Source organism: Hemitrygon akajei, chromosome 13, assembly GCF_048418815.1.
Source record: "Hemitrygon akajei chromosome 13, sHemAka1.3, whole genome shotgun sequence".
NCBI classification, from domain to species: Eukaryota; Metazoa; Chordata; class Chondrichthyes; order Myliobatiformes; family Dasyatidae; genus Hemitrygon; species Hemitrygon akajei.
Window position 1 is genome coordinate 17,164,976 of NC_133136.1, and position 18,658 is coordinate 17,183,633.

The window sequence follows — 18,658 nt, forward strand, 5'->3', positions numbered from 1 at the left end:
TTTTAAAAATCACCTTTGTTATTTCAATTCATAATTCAAGTCAATTAAAATGTTGCTCACAATGTAAGCTGAAAGGTTTTCTATCTTGTCCAAGCATGCTTGGGTATGCCTAGGCAGGGCAGATGCTACATGGCAGGACAGGTTTTAGAAAAACAGGACATGGAGTCTAGAGGAGGCGGACAAAAATGCCATGATGCTTGAGCCCCGATTCTGATACAGATTTTGAGCCCTTTATGTCAAGTGAGCCTCATTTAATAACTCAATCGGAGTTAAATGACCTGGTCAGAGATTTGGGTATGTCAAAGGCAAAAGCAGGACTACAAGGATGGCATCTACTGTCACCAGGCACAAACATTTCCATGAAGGATTTTGATACTTGAGACATATGTCCTAGAATAATTGATGCCAAGATTAAGGAAAACATTTTTGTTGGTCCTCAAATCAAACAGGTCATCGATGACAGGCAATTTGAAGATCTTCCAGTGGGAACAGAGGTAATCGCATGAAAGGCATTCAAGGATATTGCTGAAAATTTTCTTGGTAACTCCAGAGCACCAAACTACATACAGCTCGTTGGCAATACACTTCAAGAATACAAAATCATGAAGTGCAACCTGTCACTAAAGATTCATTTTTGCATTCCCATTTAGACCTCTTCCCTGCAAATCTTGGCACTGTCAGTGACGAGCATGGTGAAAGGTTTCACCAGGACATTGCAGTCATGGAGAAACAGTATCAAGGCAACTGGAGTCTATCAATGCTGGCTGATTATTGTAGGACACTTAAGTGAGAAGCCTCAGACACTGAGTACAAACAAAAATCATCAACAAAGCATTTTTAACTTAGTTGAACACAAAGCATCAGCACCGTTATGCAATTAAACACATTCTGTTCAATAAAAGTTAATATAATCTCTTGTTTTTCCAAATTCCCACATGATACTACGTGAAATCCAAGCAACACACACAAAATGCTGGATGAACTCAGCAGGCCAGTCAGCATCTATGGAAATTATATTTGTGTTCAGCTTCAAGTGTTCTTTCATAAACAAAAAAAATTCTGAGGAAGCAGCACTTTTGATTTGTTGTCCAGTGTTACCTCATCAGCTACATTAAGTAACCTCAGTCCTGAAGAAGGGTCTCAGCCCAGAACATCAACTGTTTATACTTTTCCATAGATGCTGCCTGATCTGCTGAGTTCCTCCAGTATTTTGTGTGTGTTACATTAAATTTATGTTCCTTCCTCTTAGTGCACAGTGCTATAGAATAGAATGGAATAGAACTTTATTGACATTGCTCAAGACAGTGCGACTGTGGTTCTATTCCAGTCCATGCAGAACAGATATTAGGCCATTCCACATGTATTGTAAATTTTTAAAAAATCCCATCACAAACAAAAGAAAGTCTGCAGATGCTGGAAATCCAATGCACACAAAATGCTGGAGGAACTCAGCAGGCCAGGCAATGGAAAAGAGTACAGTGGACATTTCGGGCTGAGACCCTTCAGCATATTTACATGCAACTTGGCAAGTCGGGTGTAGTGTTATTCAGCTACACAATAGCCCTCGGGAAGAAGCTGTATCTTGTCTTTGCAGTATCTGTATCTCCTATCAGATGGAAGGAGATTGATCAGACAGTGTCCAGGATGGGATGGGTCTTTAATGATGTTATGAGTGCACCATAGGCATCGAGAGTTGTAGATTGTCTCCAGGTCTAGTAGTTGAGTGTCAATGATGTGCTGAGCCATCCGAATCATGCATTGGAATGCTTTGTGATTTGCCTTGCTACAACTAGAGTACCACACTGTTACTCGGTATGCCAGAATGCTCTCTGTTGCACATTGATAAAAGATGCCAGCAATTTTTGGGGTAGATTAGCTCTCCCGAAGCAATTTGGGTGGTGTAGTTGCTGTTGTGCCTTCCCTACCATTGAGTTGTTGATGAACCAAGAGAGCACCTTGTGTCTGCAAAATGTCCTCTGCATGTTTATTTACTGGCATACTGCATGGAACAGACCCTTCTGGTCCTTCGAGCTGTGCCGCCCACTTTCCCCAATTTAAACCTAGCCTAATCACAATTAACAGTGACCAATTAGTCTACCAACCTGTACATCTTTGGAAACTGGAGCTCACCGAGGAAAGTCACAGGGAGAACGTATAACCCCCTTATAGGCAGTGGTGGGAATTGAACCTGGGTCCCTTGCTCTGTAAAGAGTTTTGCTAACCACTATGCTACCGTACTGCCCGTGTGTTGTTTTACTAATGATTATCATTAGGTTGTTGTAGCTGGGGGTGATCATGGGGATAAGCTCCCACTGCATATAAAATGTTCCCAATGGCGTGTGTCTCAACTAACCTCAAACAACCAAGTCCATTTTTGGCTTTCATGTCCAGTTTAGCTGCTAAACCCAGAGGAACTGTTCTTACTGACAGGAGAAGAGGCAAAGACGGGTTTCTGGTGCCTTAAACCAGTCACTTTGGGCAGATGGGGCTTGCAGCTGTGGTTGGCAGCTCATCTAGGAGAAGGAAAACTCGGATCTCAATCCTCTGCTGCCTTGCATCTATACCCCCCCATGGGGAAGGCTTTAGGTGTAAACCCCGGCGGTGGGGGGGGGGGGGGGGGTGGTAGAAATCTGGAACTGGAGTCCCTAAGACAGTCCTACGTTGAGTTCAACACTGACTGGCAACTCCTACGATACTGCTGGTGCCAAACTGTATCAGTCTCTGCCATTCCTTTGGGTTGATCTGATGCATGGTGAGGGGGAGCTTGCTACATTGACATTTGCTCTCCATACCCAGGCTCGAGTACCTATACAGCTAGGATGCAACATCCGTGGTTGACCCTGACCGATGGAGGTGTCATCATCGTTACCAAGGTCTGCTTCCTTGAAAGATGACCCCCCCCCCCCCAACATATAGGAATTGTTGGTATTGGTTTATTATTGTCATATGTACCAACATATAGTGAAAAGTTTGTCTTGCATACTGTTTATACAGATCAAATTATTACAGTGCGTTGAGGTAGAGTAAGGTAAAACAAAACAATGCAGAATGAAATGAAATGAAACAGCTACAGAGAAAGTGTAGTATAGGTAAACGATAAAGTGTAAGATCATAATGGGGTAGATTGTGAGGTCAAGAGTCCATCTTATCATAGAAGATGTTCATTCAGGAGTTTGAAAACAGTGTAATAAGAAGCTGTCCTTGAGGCTTGTGGTATATTCTTTCAGGCCTTTGAGCCTTCTGTTGGATAGGAGGGGGGAAGAGTGAATGTTCAGGGTGGGTGAGATCGTTAATTATGATTATGTTTGTTTTCTTTTACTAAGGCAGCAAGAAGGAAAGACGAAGTCCATAGAGGGGAGGCTAGTTTCTGAGATGTGTTGTGCTGTGTCCACAGTTCTGCAGTTTTTTGAGTTGTGCAGAGCAGTAGCCATGACAAGCTGTTACGCTCTTTCTAAGGTGGGAAAATGATAAATGTTGATGAAAGTGAAGATTTTCAAAGTGAAGAACAGTTGTCAAGTGAGCTGCCACTGCTCCCAAAGGATGAAATCCGTTGTCATTGGGGAAACGTGTGCAGTGACCCCCAATCTGCTCACAGCATTGGGATATTGTGGTCTGTCGGCATCTTATGGCTCTGGGTATGTGGCTAACTGAAGAATTTCCCAAGTTTAATGGGCAAGGTTTGGTGGATCAAAGCTGCTGAACCAGAAGCTGCAAAGCTAGAGGTTCAGATGAGCAAGAGAACTGGTGAACTGAGTGAGTGGAGACGATGAGAAGTAGAGACGGGGGAACTCCACTATGGCTGTTCTCCATCTGTAATTTGCTCCTCCACCCCCTTCCACTTGCAGTGATCCCAGGGGACGCTAAGAGAGACTGGAATAGAATTTTATTGATTTTATTTTTAAAATCTGAATATTAAAAGCAATATCTTACTGAAATGCTTTGAATCTTGAGCTATAATATGACTACTGCAGCACTGCCCCACCCTACTGTCCCTTCACCAACACCTTTAAGCTAAGGGGAACTCTGCTGTCTGATGACTTCTGATGGTACACATCACTATCTGAAAGCTGACATTGGTACTTTTTGCTCTGAGAAGTGACTACTGAGGGAGGTATCAAACTATGGTAAGACTCTTGGCAGTGTGGAGGATCAGAGAAGTCTTGGGGGTCTGTCTCCATAGGACATAAGACATTCAAATCTGCTGTGCAGGTTGACAGTGTTGTTAAGAAAGCATATGGTGTGTGGGCCTTCATCAACCGTGAGATTAAGTTCAAGAGCCGTGAGGTAATGTTACAGCTATATTAGACCTTGGTTAAACCCCACTTGGAGTACTGTGTTCAGTTTTGGTCACCTCACTACAGGAAGAATGCGGATACCATAGTGAGGGTGCAGAGGAGTTTTACAAGGATGTTGCCTGGATTGAAGAGCGTGCCTTATGAGAATAGGTTGAGTGAACTTCACCTTTTCTCCTTGGAGTGACAGAGGATGTAGGCCTCCGTTGGTCTCCATAGACCATGGATTTGTGCCTTGGGAAGTTTCCAGGGCGCAAGCCTGGGCAAGGTTTTTATGGAAGACCGGCAGTTGCTCAAGCTGCAAGTCTCCCCTCTCCATGCAACTGATGTTGTCCAAGGGAAGGGGCATTAGGACCCATACAGCTTGGCACCGGTGTCGTCGCAGAGCAATGTGTGGTTAAGTGCCTTGCTCAAGGGCACACACGCAGCCTCAGCCAAGGCTCGAACTAGCGACCTTCAGATCACTAAACAAACGCCTTAACCACTTGGCCACGCACCAGCACACAGAGGATGAGAGGTGACCTGATAGAGGTTTATAAGATGATGAGGAGCATTGATCGTATGGATAGCCAGAGGCTTCTTCCCAGGGCTGAAATGACTAACACAAGGGGGCACAGTTTTAAGGTGCTTGGACGTAGGTACTGAGAGGATGTCAGGGGTAAGTTTTTTAACTCAAAGAGAGTGGTGAATGCATGGAATGGGCTACCAGTGACAGCGGTGGAGGCGGATACAATAGGGTCTTTTAAGAGACTCTTAGATAGGTACATGGAGCTTAGAAAAATAGAGGGCTATGCATGGTCAGCACAATATTGTGGGCCAAAGGGCCTGTCATGAGCTGTAGATTTCTACGTTCTTTGTGGGCAGCATGATAGCTTGTGGTTAATGTAATACTATTGATCACCACTGTCTGAAGGAACTTTTACATTCTCCCCATGACTGCCTAGGTTTTCTCCAGGAGCTCCAGTTTCCTCCCACATTCCAAAAGTCATGTAGTTGGGGACATGCTATGATGGCATCATCGACCTACCCAGCACGATCCTTGTTGATTTGATTTGACCCAAATGACTGTATACTTCAGTGTACATGTGACAAATTAAAGCTAATCTTAAAAAAAAATTCTTATTGATATGGAAATGCACTTCATTAGAAACCAATTAAGGCAGGGCTTCCCAAACTTTTTTTTATATGCCATGGACCCCTACCATTAACCGAGGGGTCAGTGACCCATGTTGTGAATCTGTAAACTAAGTTGAACCTCGTCAAATAGAAATGACTTGCGAATCCTGCCTTTTGATTTAAATGAAATCAGCAGTTTGATAATGAATTAATGTATAGAGCAGGGTGATAGCTGCATAGAAATCCATCACCGCAGTTCTTTCCCAACTTGTGCTGCAATGTAGACTTATGTAGTTTCTGTTTAAAATAGTGCTCAAGCATATTACTTTGAGAAAACAGTTCTATATATGGAGATGTAATCTATTTTATGCTTTGTAATAATGAATGTACTTGAGTAATGTGTATATTTATGTACAAGCGTTGTCCTGTATTCCTTCAGTGATTCATGCCTGCAGTTGGAAGACTCATTGTTGTATTTTGAGGAAACTGAAATAAATGCAATAGAAACGGTAGAGGTCATGACTGAGAATAAAGCGACTGAAAATCTAGTGGATAAAGTGATTGAGTCATTTTGAGATGCAAGTATTTGCTTAGACCGTTCATTGAATGTTAATGACATTTAATTTCTCTGGAAGAAGTATAAATGGAGCAGACAACAGCAAGAAGGTATGAAATTCAACATAGATGTTGGAATTTTTTTTAAACTTCTGGAAAGTCCCATCAGATCCATTGCCATTTGTGTAGAAATGGAAAAACTAAGTTGCTGTTTATGGAGCTGTTGATTAAAAATAAAAACTGCTAATGCTAGAAATATAAAATATAAACAGAAAATGCCAGATATGCTCATCAAACCTGGCAGCATTCATAGAAGGAGAATCTGAGGCTTTGCACGCCCCTTTGGAGTCGAAAACATCTGAAGTCCTATAATACATCTCTTTATTGATAGGTTGATGGGTTCTTGATTAGTCAGGGCATGAAGGGTTACGGGGAGATGGTAGAAGATTAGGGGTGAGAGGGAAATGGATCAGCCGTGATGAAACAGTGGGGCAGGCTTGATGGGACAAATGGCCTAATTCTGTGCCTATATCTTGTAGTCTTTATTTTAACTAACCTTGCCTCCAGTCCCACAGTCACTATGGACCTGTGGGGCTACCTTGGAGACTTTGCCATCATGCCAAAACTATGCAGTTCTGGCATAAACTGGGTGGCTATCTGACATCTTTGATCCTAGTCATCTCCCTCCAGATAGATAAACTGTTCTGAACAAACCTTTGTCACCTCTCGTAGCTGACATCAATCTTGGTCCCCACCTCCTCACAATCACCTTTTCCACACATGCCCTTTCCCACAAAGTTCTCCAATTTGAAGTGTCATTTTTTTAAGCATTGCCTCTAATATTACTGACCTTCCCTATTTAACACATAATCCTGAAGTAATTCTTAAATTAATTTTATAGCTGATTTTGTTTGAAACATAACTAGCTTTTTAAAAATGAAGATGAGAATTGTTGCACTTTTAACGTTCAACCAGAGAGCAGAAGACAACAAACCGCAGATAGAAAAAGAAAGGAATAATAATAAATAAGCCATAACAATCCAGAGCATGAGATGAAGAGTCCTTGAAAGTGAGTCCATAGGATGTGGGAATGGTTCAGTGATGGGGAAAGTAAAGTTATCCCTTTTGGTTCAAGAGCCTGATGGTTGAGGGGTAATAACTGTTCCTGAACCTGGTAGTGTGAGTACTGAGGCTCCTGTGTCATCTTCCTCATGGCAGTAGTGAGAAAAGAGCATGTCCTGGCTGGTGGGGGTCCCTGATGATCGATGTGCTCAGTGGTGAGAAGGGCTTTACCCTTGATGGACTGGCTCATATCCACTACTTTGTGGGATTTTCCTTGCAAGGGCATTGTTGTTTCCATGTGATATAGCCAGTCAATGTACTCTTCACCACACATCTACAGGAATGAATCCTCCTGAACGCCTGAGTCTATCAGCATTAGCTAAAATTTTATAAGCACTGAATGAAATGTATACTAACCAAAAGGTGATTCCTTGTGTGAGTATTTTCTTAACTAAACTAAAATAAAACGATCTAGGAATTTAATAATATAAGTTGTTGGAAATTTGTTTGAATTTGCATGTCAAGTATTTGGCAGGCTAAAGATTCAATATTTTTCTTTCCTTTTGTCATCTAGAATTCCTATGCATCGCTCTCTGGCTTCACACAGTGACTTGGGGATGATCAAATAGTGAAACAGCTACATTGTACCAGAGCCTCAGGATCACCCAATGACAACCTTATGCCTCATACCTACCACCATCAGTTGCAACACCGGGCAGGTAGAGGAGAGAACCCGCGAATTGATGCAATGTACCAAGTTGTGCCAGGAAGTTTACCTACAGCTCGGGAGAAAAAATCCAAAGAAGCTAAGCCTTTAATCTGTTCTGTTTTGCTTGGTGTATTGCTGATAATTTCAGCTGTCGTGGCATGGTGCTATTATTCAGCATCACTGAAAAAATTAAGTTATTTTAATGTAGAAGAATTGGAGCTTTATAAGGATGGATTTGTCATTAAGAAGACTAACAGTTCGGTTTTATTTGAAATGGGCTTCAAATCTGCTCCCATCGATCTTGAGTCATGTCTTCGAGATGAGACTGGAGTCCGGCTAAATTGCACACGCTCTAATAAAGAAGAAGTTGATTTCTTTATTGAAACCTTTAAGCCCAAAGATTCCATAACTTGCTACAACGTCAAGTGGCGAACGATGGTACTGAACTCCACGGTTGAACACTGCATGTATTGGGCAGGTGGATACTGGTATGGAGGAGGCGAGACTAGTTCACAGCACTGGCCTATTAAACTCTCAGGTGTAGTAGATCCAAAGCCATACGTAACAGGTGATGTGCATTCATTGCGTGAAGGCTTTGGTGGAATTATAGAAAGATATTGGATCTCAAATAACTCCATAGCCATTCGAGTTAACGATTCAGTCCCTCTGCATATTGGTTGGAATAGCTCCAATAGAGAAGCATTTTGTTTGCTCGCCAGATACAAAGGTTCTCCATTTGAAGCACCAAAAGGACAACAGCCATTTGTAGAGCTAAGTTATCAAGTCTGTGCTGGTTCTAATTTGAAAGTTATCCACCGATACATGGCCAAGAAATATTTCAAAAAGCCCGAGACCACACCTTCAGAAGATATGTTCATGTATCCCATATGGTCTACCTGGGCCGTGTACAAAACTGAAGTGAATCAGGATAAGGTGTTGCGTTATGCAGAAAAAATTAAGAAATATAAATTCAATTGCAGTCATATTGAAATTGATGATCGATACTCCAGTAGCTATGGCGAATTTGACTTTGATTCGGTGAAGTTTCCAAATGCTTCGGAAATGATACAAAAACTTAGGGCAGACGGATTCCAGGTGACCCTGTGGGTCCATCCCTTTGTGAACTATAACTCTCCAAATTTTGTTAAGGGTATAGAAAGTGAATATTTTGTGATGGACTCCAGTGGGAGGCTTCCTGGTCTTGTGGAATGGTGGAATGGAATTGCAGCAGTCTTGGACTTCACCAATCCTGAGACTAAAAGTTGGCTTCAGAAAAGATTGAAGCACATGAAATCAAAGTATGGGATTGTATCTTTTAAATTTGATGCAGGAGAGACCAGTTACCTTCCTGTAGAATTTAGCACTCAGAAACCTCTGTCTGATCCCAGCATCTATAGTAAACTGTATGCAGAAATAGCAGCTTCTCACTGCAAAGCAGGCGAAGTGAGGATAGGATATGGGACCCAGGTGCTTCCATGTTTTGTTCGTATGATCGACCGTGATTCTGTTTGGGGTTATGAACTTGGTTTGAAGTCTCTCATTCCTACTGCCCTCACCATGAGTATTTTGGGATACCCCTTCATATTGCCTGATATGATTGGAGGAAATGTCTATCCAAATAAAACTGATGGGTCTGACGAGATTCCAGACCGAGAGCTTTATATACGCTGGCTTGAGTTATCAGCGTTTCTTCCAGCCATGCAATTTTCCATCCCTCCTTGGCGATACGATGCTGAGGTTTTGAAGATTGCAGCTAAATTTACCCAGCTCCGAGAAAGAGTAGTTGGGCCCCTTGTATTCCGACTAGCAGAGGAGGCCACTAAAACGGGTAATCCGATTATCAGGCCCCTATGGTGGATAGCTCCTGATAAGGAAGATGCACACAGAATAGATACACAGTTTCTGATCGGTGACGACCTTATGGTAGCCCCCATCCTAGAAAAGGGCAAACAAGCAAGAGATATCTATCTTCCAGTTGGTAAATGGCAAAGTTTTAATGGAAAGATTTTTGATAATGCACCAACTCTCTTAACAGACTATGCAGTTAGCCTTGACGAAGTGGCCTATTTTATCAAAATGATTTAAATAAACTTTTTCTTTAATTTGGGCTAATTCAGATAGCCAGTTACAATTCTTTATCTAGTAAGTGCATTTTAGATCCACTGTTTGCATCTGAATTCAGATAATATACAATTTCAGGATTATATGCATCCATGTTTTATTACTTTGCTTGGTCTATCTTAACTGTTAAGTTATATAGAATAACCCCATACTCTAAATTTTTAATGTTTCCCCTTTCTGAACCAATTCTGTTTTTAGCACAACACTTCATATAGAAAATAGCTTAATGGTTCATTTTAAAATTCAAAAAACAGACATCCATATATTATTAAGAATATCGTGGGTGCAGTGTAGGTAATAAGAATTTCTAAGAGAAACTAGAGTTCTTCTTATTGTTGATTATTGCAAGAAATCCTGAATCTTTTTTTTTAAAAAAGCAAAAGATCAAATATTATGTATTGAACAAGATTATAGGCAGTTAAGTCAAAATTTAACATGGAATAGGCGACATCCAGGAGGTACAGGAATATTAACTATTTGGGAAAGGGTAAAAGGTGTGGCAAATGTAATTCAAAGTATTTATTTCTGGGTTGTAAGGTACCTTCTAAATTCACTTTTAAAAGATCTGTTACATAGGTTATGGAAGAGGAGAAATTGCCATAAAATTCTGGGTTGTAAATTTCACAGCTGAATATGAAAGTAGGCGAATCTAAGCTAAACTTTGGTTGAGTGTGAATGCTGTGAAAATTTTGGAATCTAATTTGAACTTCATCGGGATGATGGGAAGGGTATATTGCAAGATGTACAGAAAACCTAGATCTCTATTCATTGTAGAAGGGCATTAAAGAGGAAAACATTCCTGGAAAATGTGTGAATATATGAAAATTTTATTTACGTTGACTGCTAAATCGGTAACAAAAATGCATAGTCTTTACAGTTTCAGAATAAGAAATGGAAGATAGAGGAATTATTTTCACACACATTTACAGTCACTTGATTTCCAATAAGAAATAAGCCGTTCAGCTATACCTGCCTACTCTGCCATTCAGTACGATTGCACACTATCTTTTACCTCAGCCACACTTCACTGCCTTCACCCCATAGCTATTGGTTCCATAATATCTGAAAGTTTGTCAGCCTCTGTCTTAAATACTCTACTGTTCTGAGTGGAGAATAATACAGCTTCATGACCCTTTTAGTAAAAAAAACTGTCTCACCTGCACCTGACCCCCGATATTGGAACTATGATCACTGATACGAAACACCTCAGTAATAGTTGCACTACCAAGTTATGCTGCAGAATTCCTTGAGATTTACAGCATAGTTGTGGAGTTTAAGATTTTTTCTTAAGAGCTTCCTGGCTGCACTTTTGCAGAATATTGGCTTTCATCAAAATAGCTCAGGTACAATTGCATTCATACAGTGCCTTTAAGTTAACAAAATCTGAAGTTGTGTAGTACATTTCTCTAGTCCGCACTCAAACTGATTTGACTCCATGTCACATAATGTGTAAAGATTAATTTGCAAAAAGGTCAATCAAAGGTATTGATTATAGAAGTTTTAAAGGGGTGGTGATTCAAAGAAACAAACCATTTATGGTGTTTAGTAAAGATTTGATGATTCAGGATTCATTTGTGGCAGGCGAGTTGAATTAACCATCAATAGTAACTGTTCGGAAGCTATTGACATGATAAAGAAGGCTGTGAACACTGCCAGAGAGGGAGGACCTTCATTGCTGCCCTAAGCACCAGTGGCATATCGGGCAAAAGAGAGAGAGAGAGTTTAACTGAGATTTACTGCTTTTTTTTTACCCTTGATTTGACCCAATAAGCTGTAAATGTAGAACTTAATTCAGATTGAACAATTTTAAAGTATAAGACACAGAGATTGTGCTGATTCTGGAAATTTGGAGCAGCAAACAAGATGCTGGAAGGACTCAGTGGGTCAGACAGCCTCTTGCAGAGGGAAGTGAAACTGAAGAGTCTTGACCTGAAATGTCAATTGTTCACTTCCTTCCATAGATACTGCCTGACCTGAGTTCCGCCAGCATTTCAGTTGTTGCTTTGAATTATAAGTAGTAGATACAACAAAGTGTCTGGAATAAGATTTAGTGTCACTCAATGCCATCAATAATGTCTTTTCCCACTGATTATAAAGTTGACCTTGGGAGTAAGCCTGTTACACCGATTTGTATTTAAATTTCAAACAATTACAACTGTGAAAGTGATTTGTTATGAGAAATCCTGTATTACTGTAATCCAAAAGTCAGTTTCTACATTAAAAAAAATCTGTATGAAACTTTTTAGAAGTGTGGAGGAACTGTTATGAAAGCAATTATAAGATTGTTCTAGTATTTTCCTAGGTATTATATGTGTTGTTAAGTTGCTGTGTTGTGAATATTGATAGTAATTAATAAGGTGATTTGAGGTCACTATTTTGCATAATTGATCAGAATTCTTGATTTGTATCAGAGTATTATTTGATTAGAGGTTTGTGATTTAGTTCCCCATAGCACAGTGGTTAGCGCAACGCTTAGACAACTTGGGGAGTCGGAGTTCTGTTGTGGTGGCATCTGTAAGGAGTCTGCGTTCTCCTTGTGACTGAGTGGGTTTCCTCCCATGGTCCAAAAGATGCGTTGGTTAATTGGTTATTGTAAATTGTCCTGTACTTAGGCAAGGGTTAAGTACATAGGTGGGTTTCTGGATGGTGGGGATAGTTGGGCTGGAAGATCCAGTTCCATGTTGCATCGCTAAATAAAATAATCTCTGTGCTTATTCTCCATGTTGGCTCTTCCTTTCTAAGCTGATTTCTTCTGCTATGTCAATGATGACTATTAACTGTAACATATTGGTCAACTTTGGATTGTTTTAGTTTCCCTAAGCGCTTTCAGGTTCCTTGGCATTTCAATGTCATTCTGTTACTTCCATCAATTTGGCAGGAAGCGTCTGTGTTCAAGGAGTACAGGTTTCCAGAGTACTGCTAATGGGATTTGGTCCTCTGCCTTTGTTAGCCTAAATCCTCTTGTCTCCATTTCAGATGTAAATTAACCCTTTTGGAGACACAGAATTTCCTTCCGTTTTCTTTCCTGATCCACCCCAGCTTCCTTTCTGATAGTCCTGTTAGGATCATGTGGAAGGACATCCGAAGGTGACATAGTTTTCAATATTTCCTCCATGGGTTTTGCTTTGAAACTAGTAAACCATTCTTTAGTCATTCCTTATCAGTTGTACACGGTAATTATGGAGATAGGTTTGATACAAGCTCCGAGATACATTTCTAGATCCTCTAGCACAGGGGTTCCCAATGTTTTTTATGCCATGGACCCCACATTAACTGAGGTGTCCATGAACCCCAGGCTGGGAGTCCCTGCTCGAGTAGGACATAGGGCCGATAGGACTTTGCTTATCTGGTGAGTTGATGTGGTGGTTGTATATGTACATCTGGTGCTTGATCGTGGGAATCTGATTTTCCCTATGTTAACTGAAGTCCTCTGTAGGACAAAGTGTCTTAATTCTACCTAATCTGAAGTTTCACATCCATGCCAGCGTCAGAGAATCTGTGGTAACGTTCAAGAGGCTAGGTCATCTTTCTTGAGCATCTTGGATGCAATCATCTTAATTCTATCCCCCTCTGTTATAATTCTATTTGTATAAAAGTCCTCAATGAAGTTAAGCCTCTGATATCTGACTCCTATAGTGAATACTTTATGACCACCTGAATTTAATGCTTTGGTCAAATCCAGAAAGACCATTGCTTGCTTCATGAACTCAGTGTTTGGCCCTCTTCACGATTTTATTGTACCTCATTGTGGCTGCAATGAAACCTTTCTGTTTGGTGGGGGGGTGGTGTGGAGGTTGAGGGTTATGATTTTGCCTGGCCCCTCTGCTATGGAATCAATAAAACAGATATTATGGGGTGGGGGGGGGGAAACAATGAGAGTTACTGTACATTTTTTTAAAAATTCCTTTTCTGTGAAAGAGTCCTGACTCCACAGTTGGGATATTCACTCGGGTGAATTACAGGATGAGGTGTCTCAGGAACAGAGCCTTATCCTTGCAAGGCAACAGCTTCAAGTCATTGGCGTTTGTGTCATCTCAGTCTGTAGTAAAGTTCAAAGTTAATGTTTTATCGAAGTATGTTTATGTCACCATATATAACCCTGTGATTCATTTTCTTGTGGGCATTCACAATAATTACAAAGAAACACAATAGAATCAATGAAAAGCCACACACAAAAAGATGGTTGGACAACTAATGTGCAAAAGACAACAAACTGTGAATATGTAAATAAACTATAAATATCCAGAACATGAGTTGTAGAGTCCTGGATACGTTGTGGAATCAGTTGATTGTTGGGGTGAGTGAGTTTATCCCCTCTGGTTCAAGAGGCATTTATCAATGTTTCAAGTAAATTTGTTATCAAAGTACATATATCTCAGCATACACGACCCTGAGATTCATTGGCATACCCTTTACCTCTTTCAAACGTTTGAGAAGTTGTTCATCCTCAGGTTTTTGTTTGTTTTGGTCTGTTCCGTGTGACCTATGTATCATGCCATTCTGCTTGCTTTACTACTGGTTTTGCTCGACTCTTTTGGTGTCTTGGATAAAAGACACTCGGTCATATCTGATGCCCTCATTGATAAACATGCATTGCAGAATTGTTTTGAATGTGGCTTCCTCTGGGTGTCATATTTTCCTTCATGCACCCTCCCTTTTGGTGATCCTTGATTTGCTAACATCTTCATCCATCACTTTTTGTGTGATGCTCTTGAGCAAACGACTCTGCGATCCAGATCATTGTCTGCACGGATGAGTCTTTTTGATTGTTCTTGATATTCCCGTGCTGGGGCGACTTCCTTGTGTCAGGAATGTTACTTGTGATCTGGGTTGAGTTTGATGATTCTTAAGAAGCTTGTTATCATCACTCTATTGTATGCTGACAGTGGCAAAGCAGATGACAGTTTGGAAGTTAAGTAATTACTTTTTAGCCTATTTACAGTTTCATTCATGAACTGTGAATATTCAGTGTTATAAAGATGTCAAAGATCTACTATTTTTTGATCTTTAAAAAAAAACAGTGGTGTATACTAGTAAAAACTATTTTACTTAACCTTAAGTGATCAATAACTCATGTATCATTTAAGTTTCATCAGAGAGCTTAAAATTTCTGGTTATGTTGATTCTCTTAAATTAAGATTTGAATTAAGCTACTTTTACATCCCTGATTGACATCTAGGACTCAGGATCAAAAATTGTATAAGCTGTTCTAGTATTTTTACTTCTAACCATTTTATAGGAGGTTATTGTGATTTGTATATATGTTCAAGGATGTGAAATAGTTATGGAGTTAGCTCCTAACTGCCTGATTTTGAATTCTAATGTTATTTGTGTTTGAATATGTTGTTTCTCTGAAACTACAAGAGTGTAAGAATGAATGGCAATAGCTTAAATGTACTGTTTCTCCATAATTATTTGAAAGTGGTGATATTGTAGTACTGAACACTGCAATGAATAATGAAACTTGCGTTTGTTCTCTTGTTGGGAATATAATTGAAAAGACATCACAAGTTGAAGATAAGTGCAAAAATGCTTTAAGAGAAAAGATACTTTAAGTAACTTACAATAAAAAGCACAATTCTGATTGTATTCTAAATGTGTACATAATTTTAATTACAGAGAAAATCGAGATTAGTTTGTGATAGGAAAGCTTGCCCAGTTTGGTTAACATGATCACTGGCTGTAATCTAGAAACAGCAAAATGGAAATTATGCCCCAGTGGTGTACATTTTCTAAAATGTTTCATTCATGCTATGTCACAAATTCCTAATCCAAAATCCCTGATCTGTCAGCTAAAGTTGATGTTATCTATTACAAATTTAAACAAGAGCCTTTCATTTGCTGGAGATTGCCTTTTACAAATAAGATCATTACACATGCTAGTCAGAATTGGAGGCATTAATGATGGAACAATTGTCACTATTCTTATAAAGCAGAAAGACACTGCTGAAATCCAGGGCATGTAGTTATCAAATTCTATCAGATCTGTCCCATTTTTTCAGATGCAATCAATGAGCTACACTTTTTTAGAGCTTTACAGTAACTGTAAAAATAATTGCAAAGTAGGTTTCCTTTCTTTCAACAAGGTTTAATAGTGTTTAAGTCACAATTATTGCAGTGCAAATACCCTGACCCTGGAATTATTTTACAAGTTGTTATTCCCTGCATTCCACATTTTTAACAATATAGATTGTTTGGTTCTGTAATAAAATGGTTCAAATTCCCCCTTGATTCCATGGAAATATCCCATGCTTGTCTCTGATTATTTATAAATATGTGGTTATTACTTCCTGGTTTATTCTCTAAGAATTCTCAGCCTGCTCTCACTGATCTTGAATACTACAGGTTCCCCATTTTATAACAACAGACTAAAAGTCACTTTGGAGTTGGGGAAGTCATCACCAGAGGTTTGGGGATGCCTCCACAGGCTATTTTCTTCAAAGACAGATACTGTCCCTCCATAAGGATCACAAAATCCAGGCTATTGTTTAACCACAGATGGATCACTAGTTTGTGTTTATGAATTTTTCACTGATATGTACACAAATAAAATTTAGTTTACAAGAAACTTTGGAGTTTTTATTTGTCCAGATTTGTAACTTCAAATGTACATATTCAAAAAAGATTTTAATTTGTCTGTTGATAATCCAAATCACTATGGTACAATCAGATCTGAGTTTTTCATGTCACAAGGAACACACAAAACAGAAGTTACATTCCCAAAGTAAAGAGAGTTTAAAATAACTTTCCTAGTGAAAGTTTATCATTTATGGCCTTACCTGCAATGTTTCACATACAATCTTCAGTTCATGTTAAATGTGGTCATACTAAGCTGTTAAAGTCTAATCGTGGCCATTTGTTTAAATAATCTAATGGAAGCGATGGATTACCATATGAAAAGTCCAAAGTAAATTTATTATCAAAGTACATATGTGTCACCATACATAACTGTGAGAGCCTATGAAATGATGTCTGCTCTGGACCTGTTGTGCTGGAACACTAATTGAAGTGGATCCAAGGCCGGAGTTGATAAGTTTCATCACCAACATCTCAAAGCATTTCATCACAGCGGATGTGAGTGCTACTGGACAATGGTCATTGAGCCAGATTACGACATTCTTAGACCACAAGACTTAGAAACAGAATTAGGCCATTCGGCCCATCAGGTTGGCTATGCATTCCAACATATTTGATGTATTCTCCCTCTCAACCCCATTCTTCTTCTTTCCTTCTTGGGTACTGGTATAATTGAAACCTGTTTGTATTGATATTCAGACTGTTTCATTCCTAAACCAATGTCATTGTTAATAACATTTTCAATATATATGTTTGGAATTATTATAAAGTTTATTGATGAAAGCTTCCATCACTTTGTCTCCCCTTTTCCAGTAGTTTATGTGTTACCTGATCTGATGCAAGCATCAGCAGTCCAGACTACAGAATAATGAGTGTTGGCAGACTTCAAAACTTTGAAGTCAACACAGCTAAGGATCAAAGTTTAAAAGTTCAAAATAAATGTATTATCAAAGTACATATATGTCACTATACTATCCTGAGATTTTCTTACAGGCATGCATAGTAACTAGAATGAAACACAATAGAATCAATGAAAAACCATACATGACAGAGGACAAACAGCCAATGTACAAAATAAATAAAATAATAAATATCGAGAACATGAGTTGTAGAGTCCTTAAAAGTGACTCCATAGGTTGTAGAATCAATTCAGTGTTGGGGGTGCTGCCACTAAGAGTTAACATTATTTCGTACTACTGGCTCTGAGAAAAATCTGAAAGCATTGAGCATTTTGGTTACAAGAAAGGAAAAGGAATGACAGGTAAAATGAGTCACAGTGGAAAACAGGTGAAATTAATGAAATCTTTTATTGATGTATCATGAGTTAAACTCTTACATGAGACAAAGAAGAAGAAAGTTTTAGACATGAAGGTGCTGGGATTTGCATCATTATTCTTCACTGTAATCTTATTAATGGTAAATTATGTATTTTCGTTATCCCATTACTAATGAATGCAGTGTTTGATCCTTGGGGTATTGTGTTGCATGCAGTTTGGTAAAACCAATTCAATAGAAGGCAATAATTCTGCAAAACTTGCAAATGTTTAGATATCTTAAAATGACATTGAAGTAGAGGGAACTTTGTACATCTTTCTGCACAATATTGTGTTGCTTGACAGCAAACCACAAACAATTGTGTGGTTCGTCAGCAAACCTTAAATAATTGTGTGGCTCCTAGTGACCTGGTGACATCAGGACAAGAGTGAATGACAAAATAGTGGACAAATTGACATCCTTTCAATTCAGAATGAGGAAATTAATCTGGTCTCCAAAACACTGGGGTATCCTTAGCATTTCCAAACAAAGAAAATTGCATGATTGGTTATATGCCATATTCAGCAATGTGCTTGTCATCTTCCCACCCATGCAGGGATACATGGGAAAATTGTCAGCTTCCTAAAAGGTGAACATTCACTTAAAAGAATTTTGTAAAAGAACTAGTGAAGTGCGTTAACACGTATAAAATGCTGGAGGAGCTCAGCAGGTCAGGCAACATCAATGGAAATGAATTAACAGTTTTCATTTCTGTCTGAGACCATCAGTTAAGTGAGTACAAAGGTAAGAGTCGTACTCATTTTTGAAAGGAGTTTTGAACAATCCTATTTTGTGTACTGTATTCCATCATGTATTTTCCTCCTCTTTAAGAAGTCAGAGACAGAACAAAGCTACTGAATCCATTGAGTTTATGCCAGCTTTCAATTCACTTCGCCCATATAAAGCATCTGGC

At 39.4% G+C, this 18,658-nt stretch overlaps 1 protein-coding gene across 2 annotated transcripts in view; it reads left to right on the top strand.

The window, feature by feature from the left end:
- The window catches only part of myorg (myogenesis regulating glycosidase), a 30,407-nt gene extending 13,984 nt beyond the window's left edge, over window positions 1–16,423 (top strand). For both annotated transcript variants that reach the window (XM_073064199.1, XM_073064198.1), the window contains one exon: window positions 7,600–16,423. In XM_073064199.1, the coding sequence (XP_072920300.1) occupies window positions 7,705–9,819 (2,115 nt within the window). In that variant the 5' untranslated portion in view covers window positions 7,600–7,704 and the 3' untranslated portion in view covers window positions 9,820–16,423. The remainder of the gene's footprint in view (window positions 1–7,599) is intronic.
- The last annotated feature ends 2,235 nt before the right edge of the window (window positions 16,424–18,658 follow it).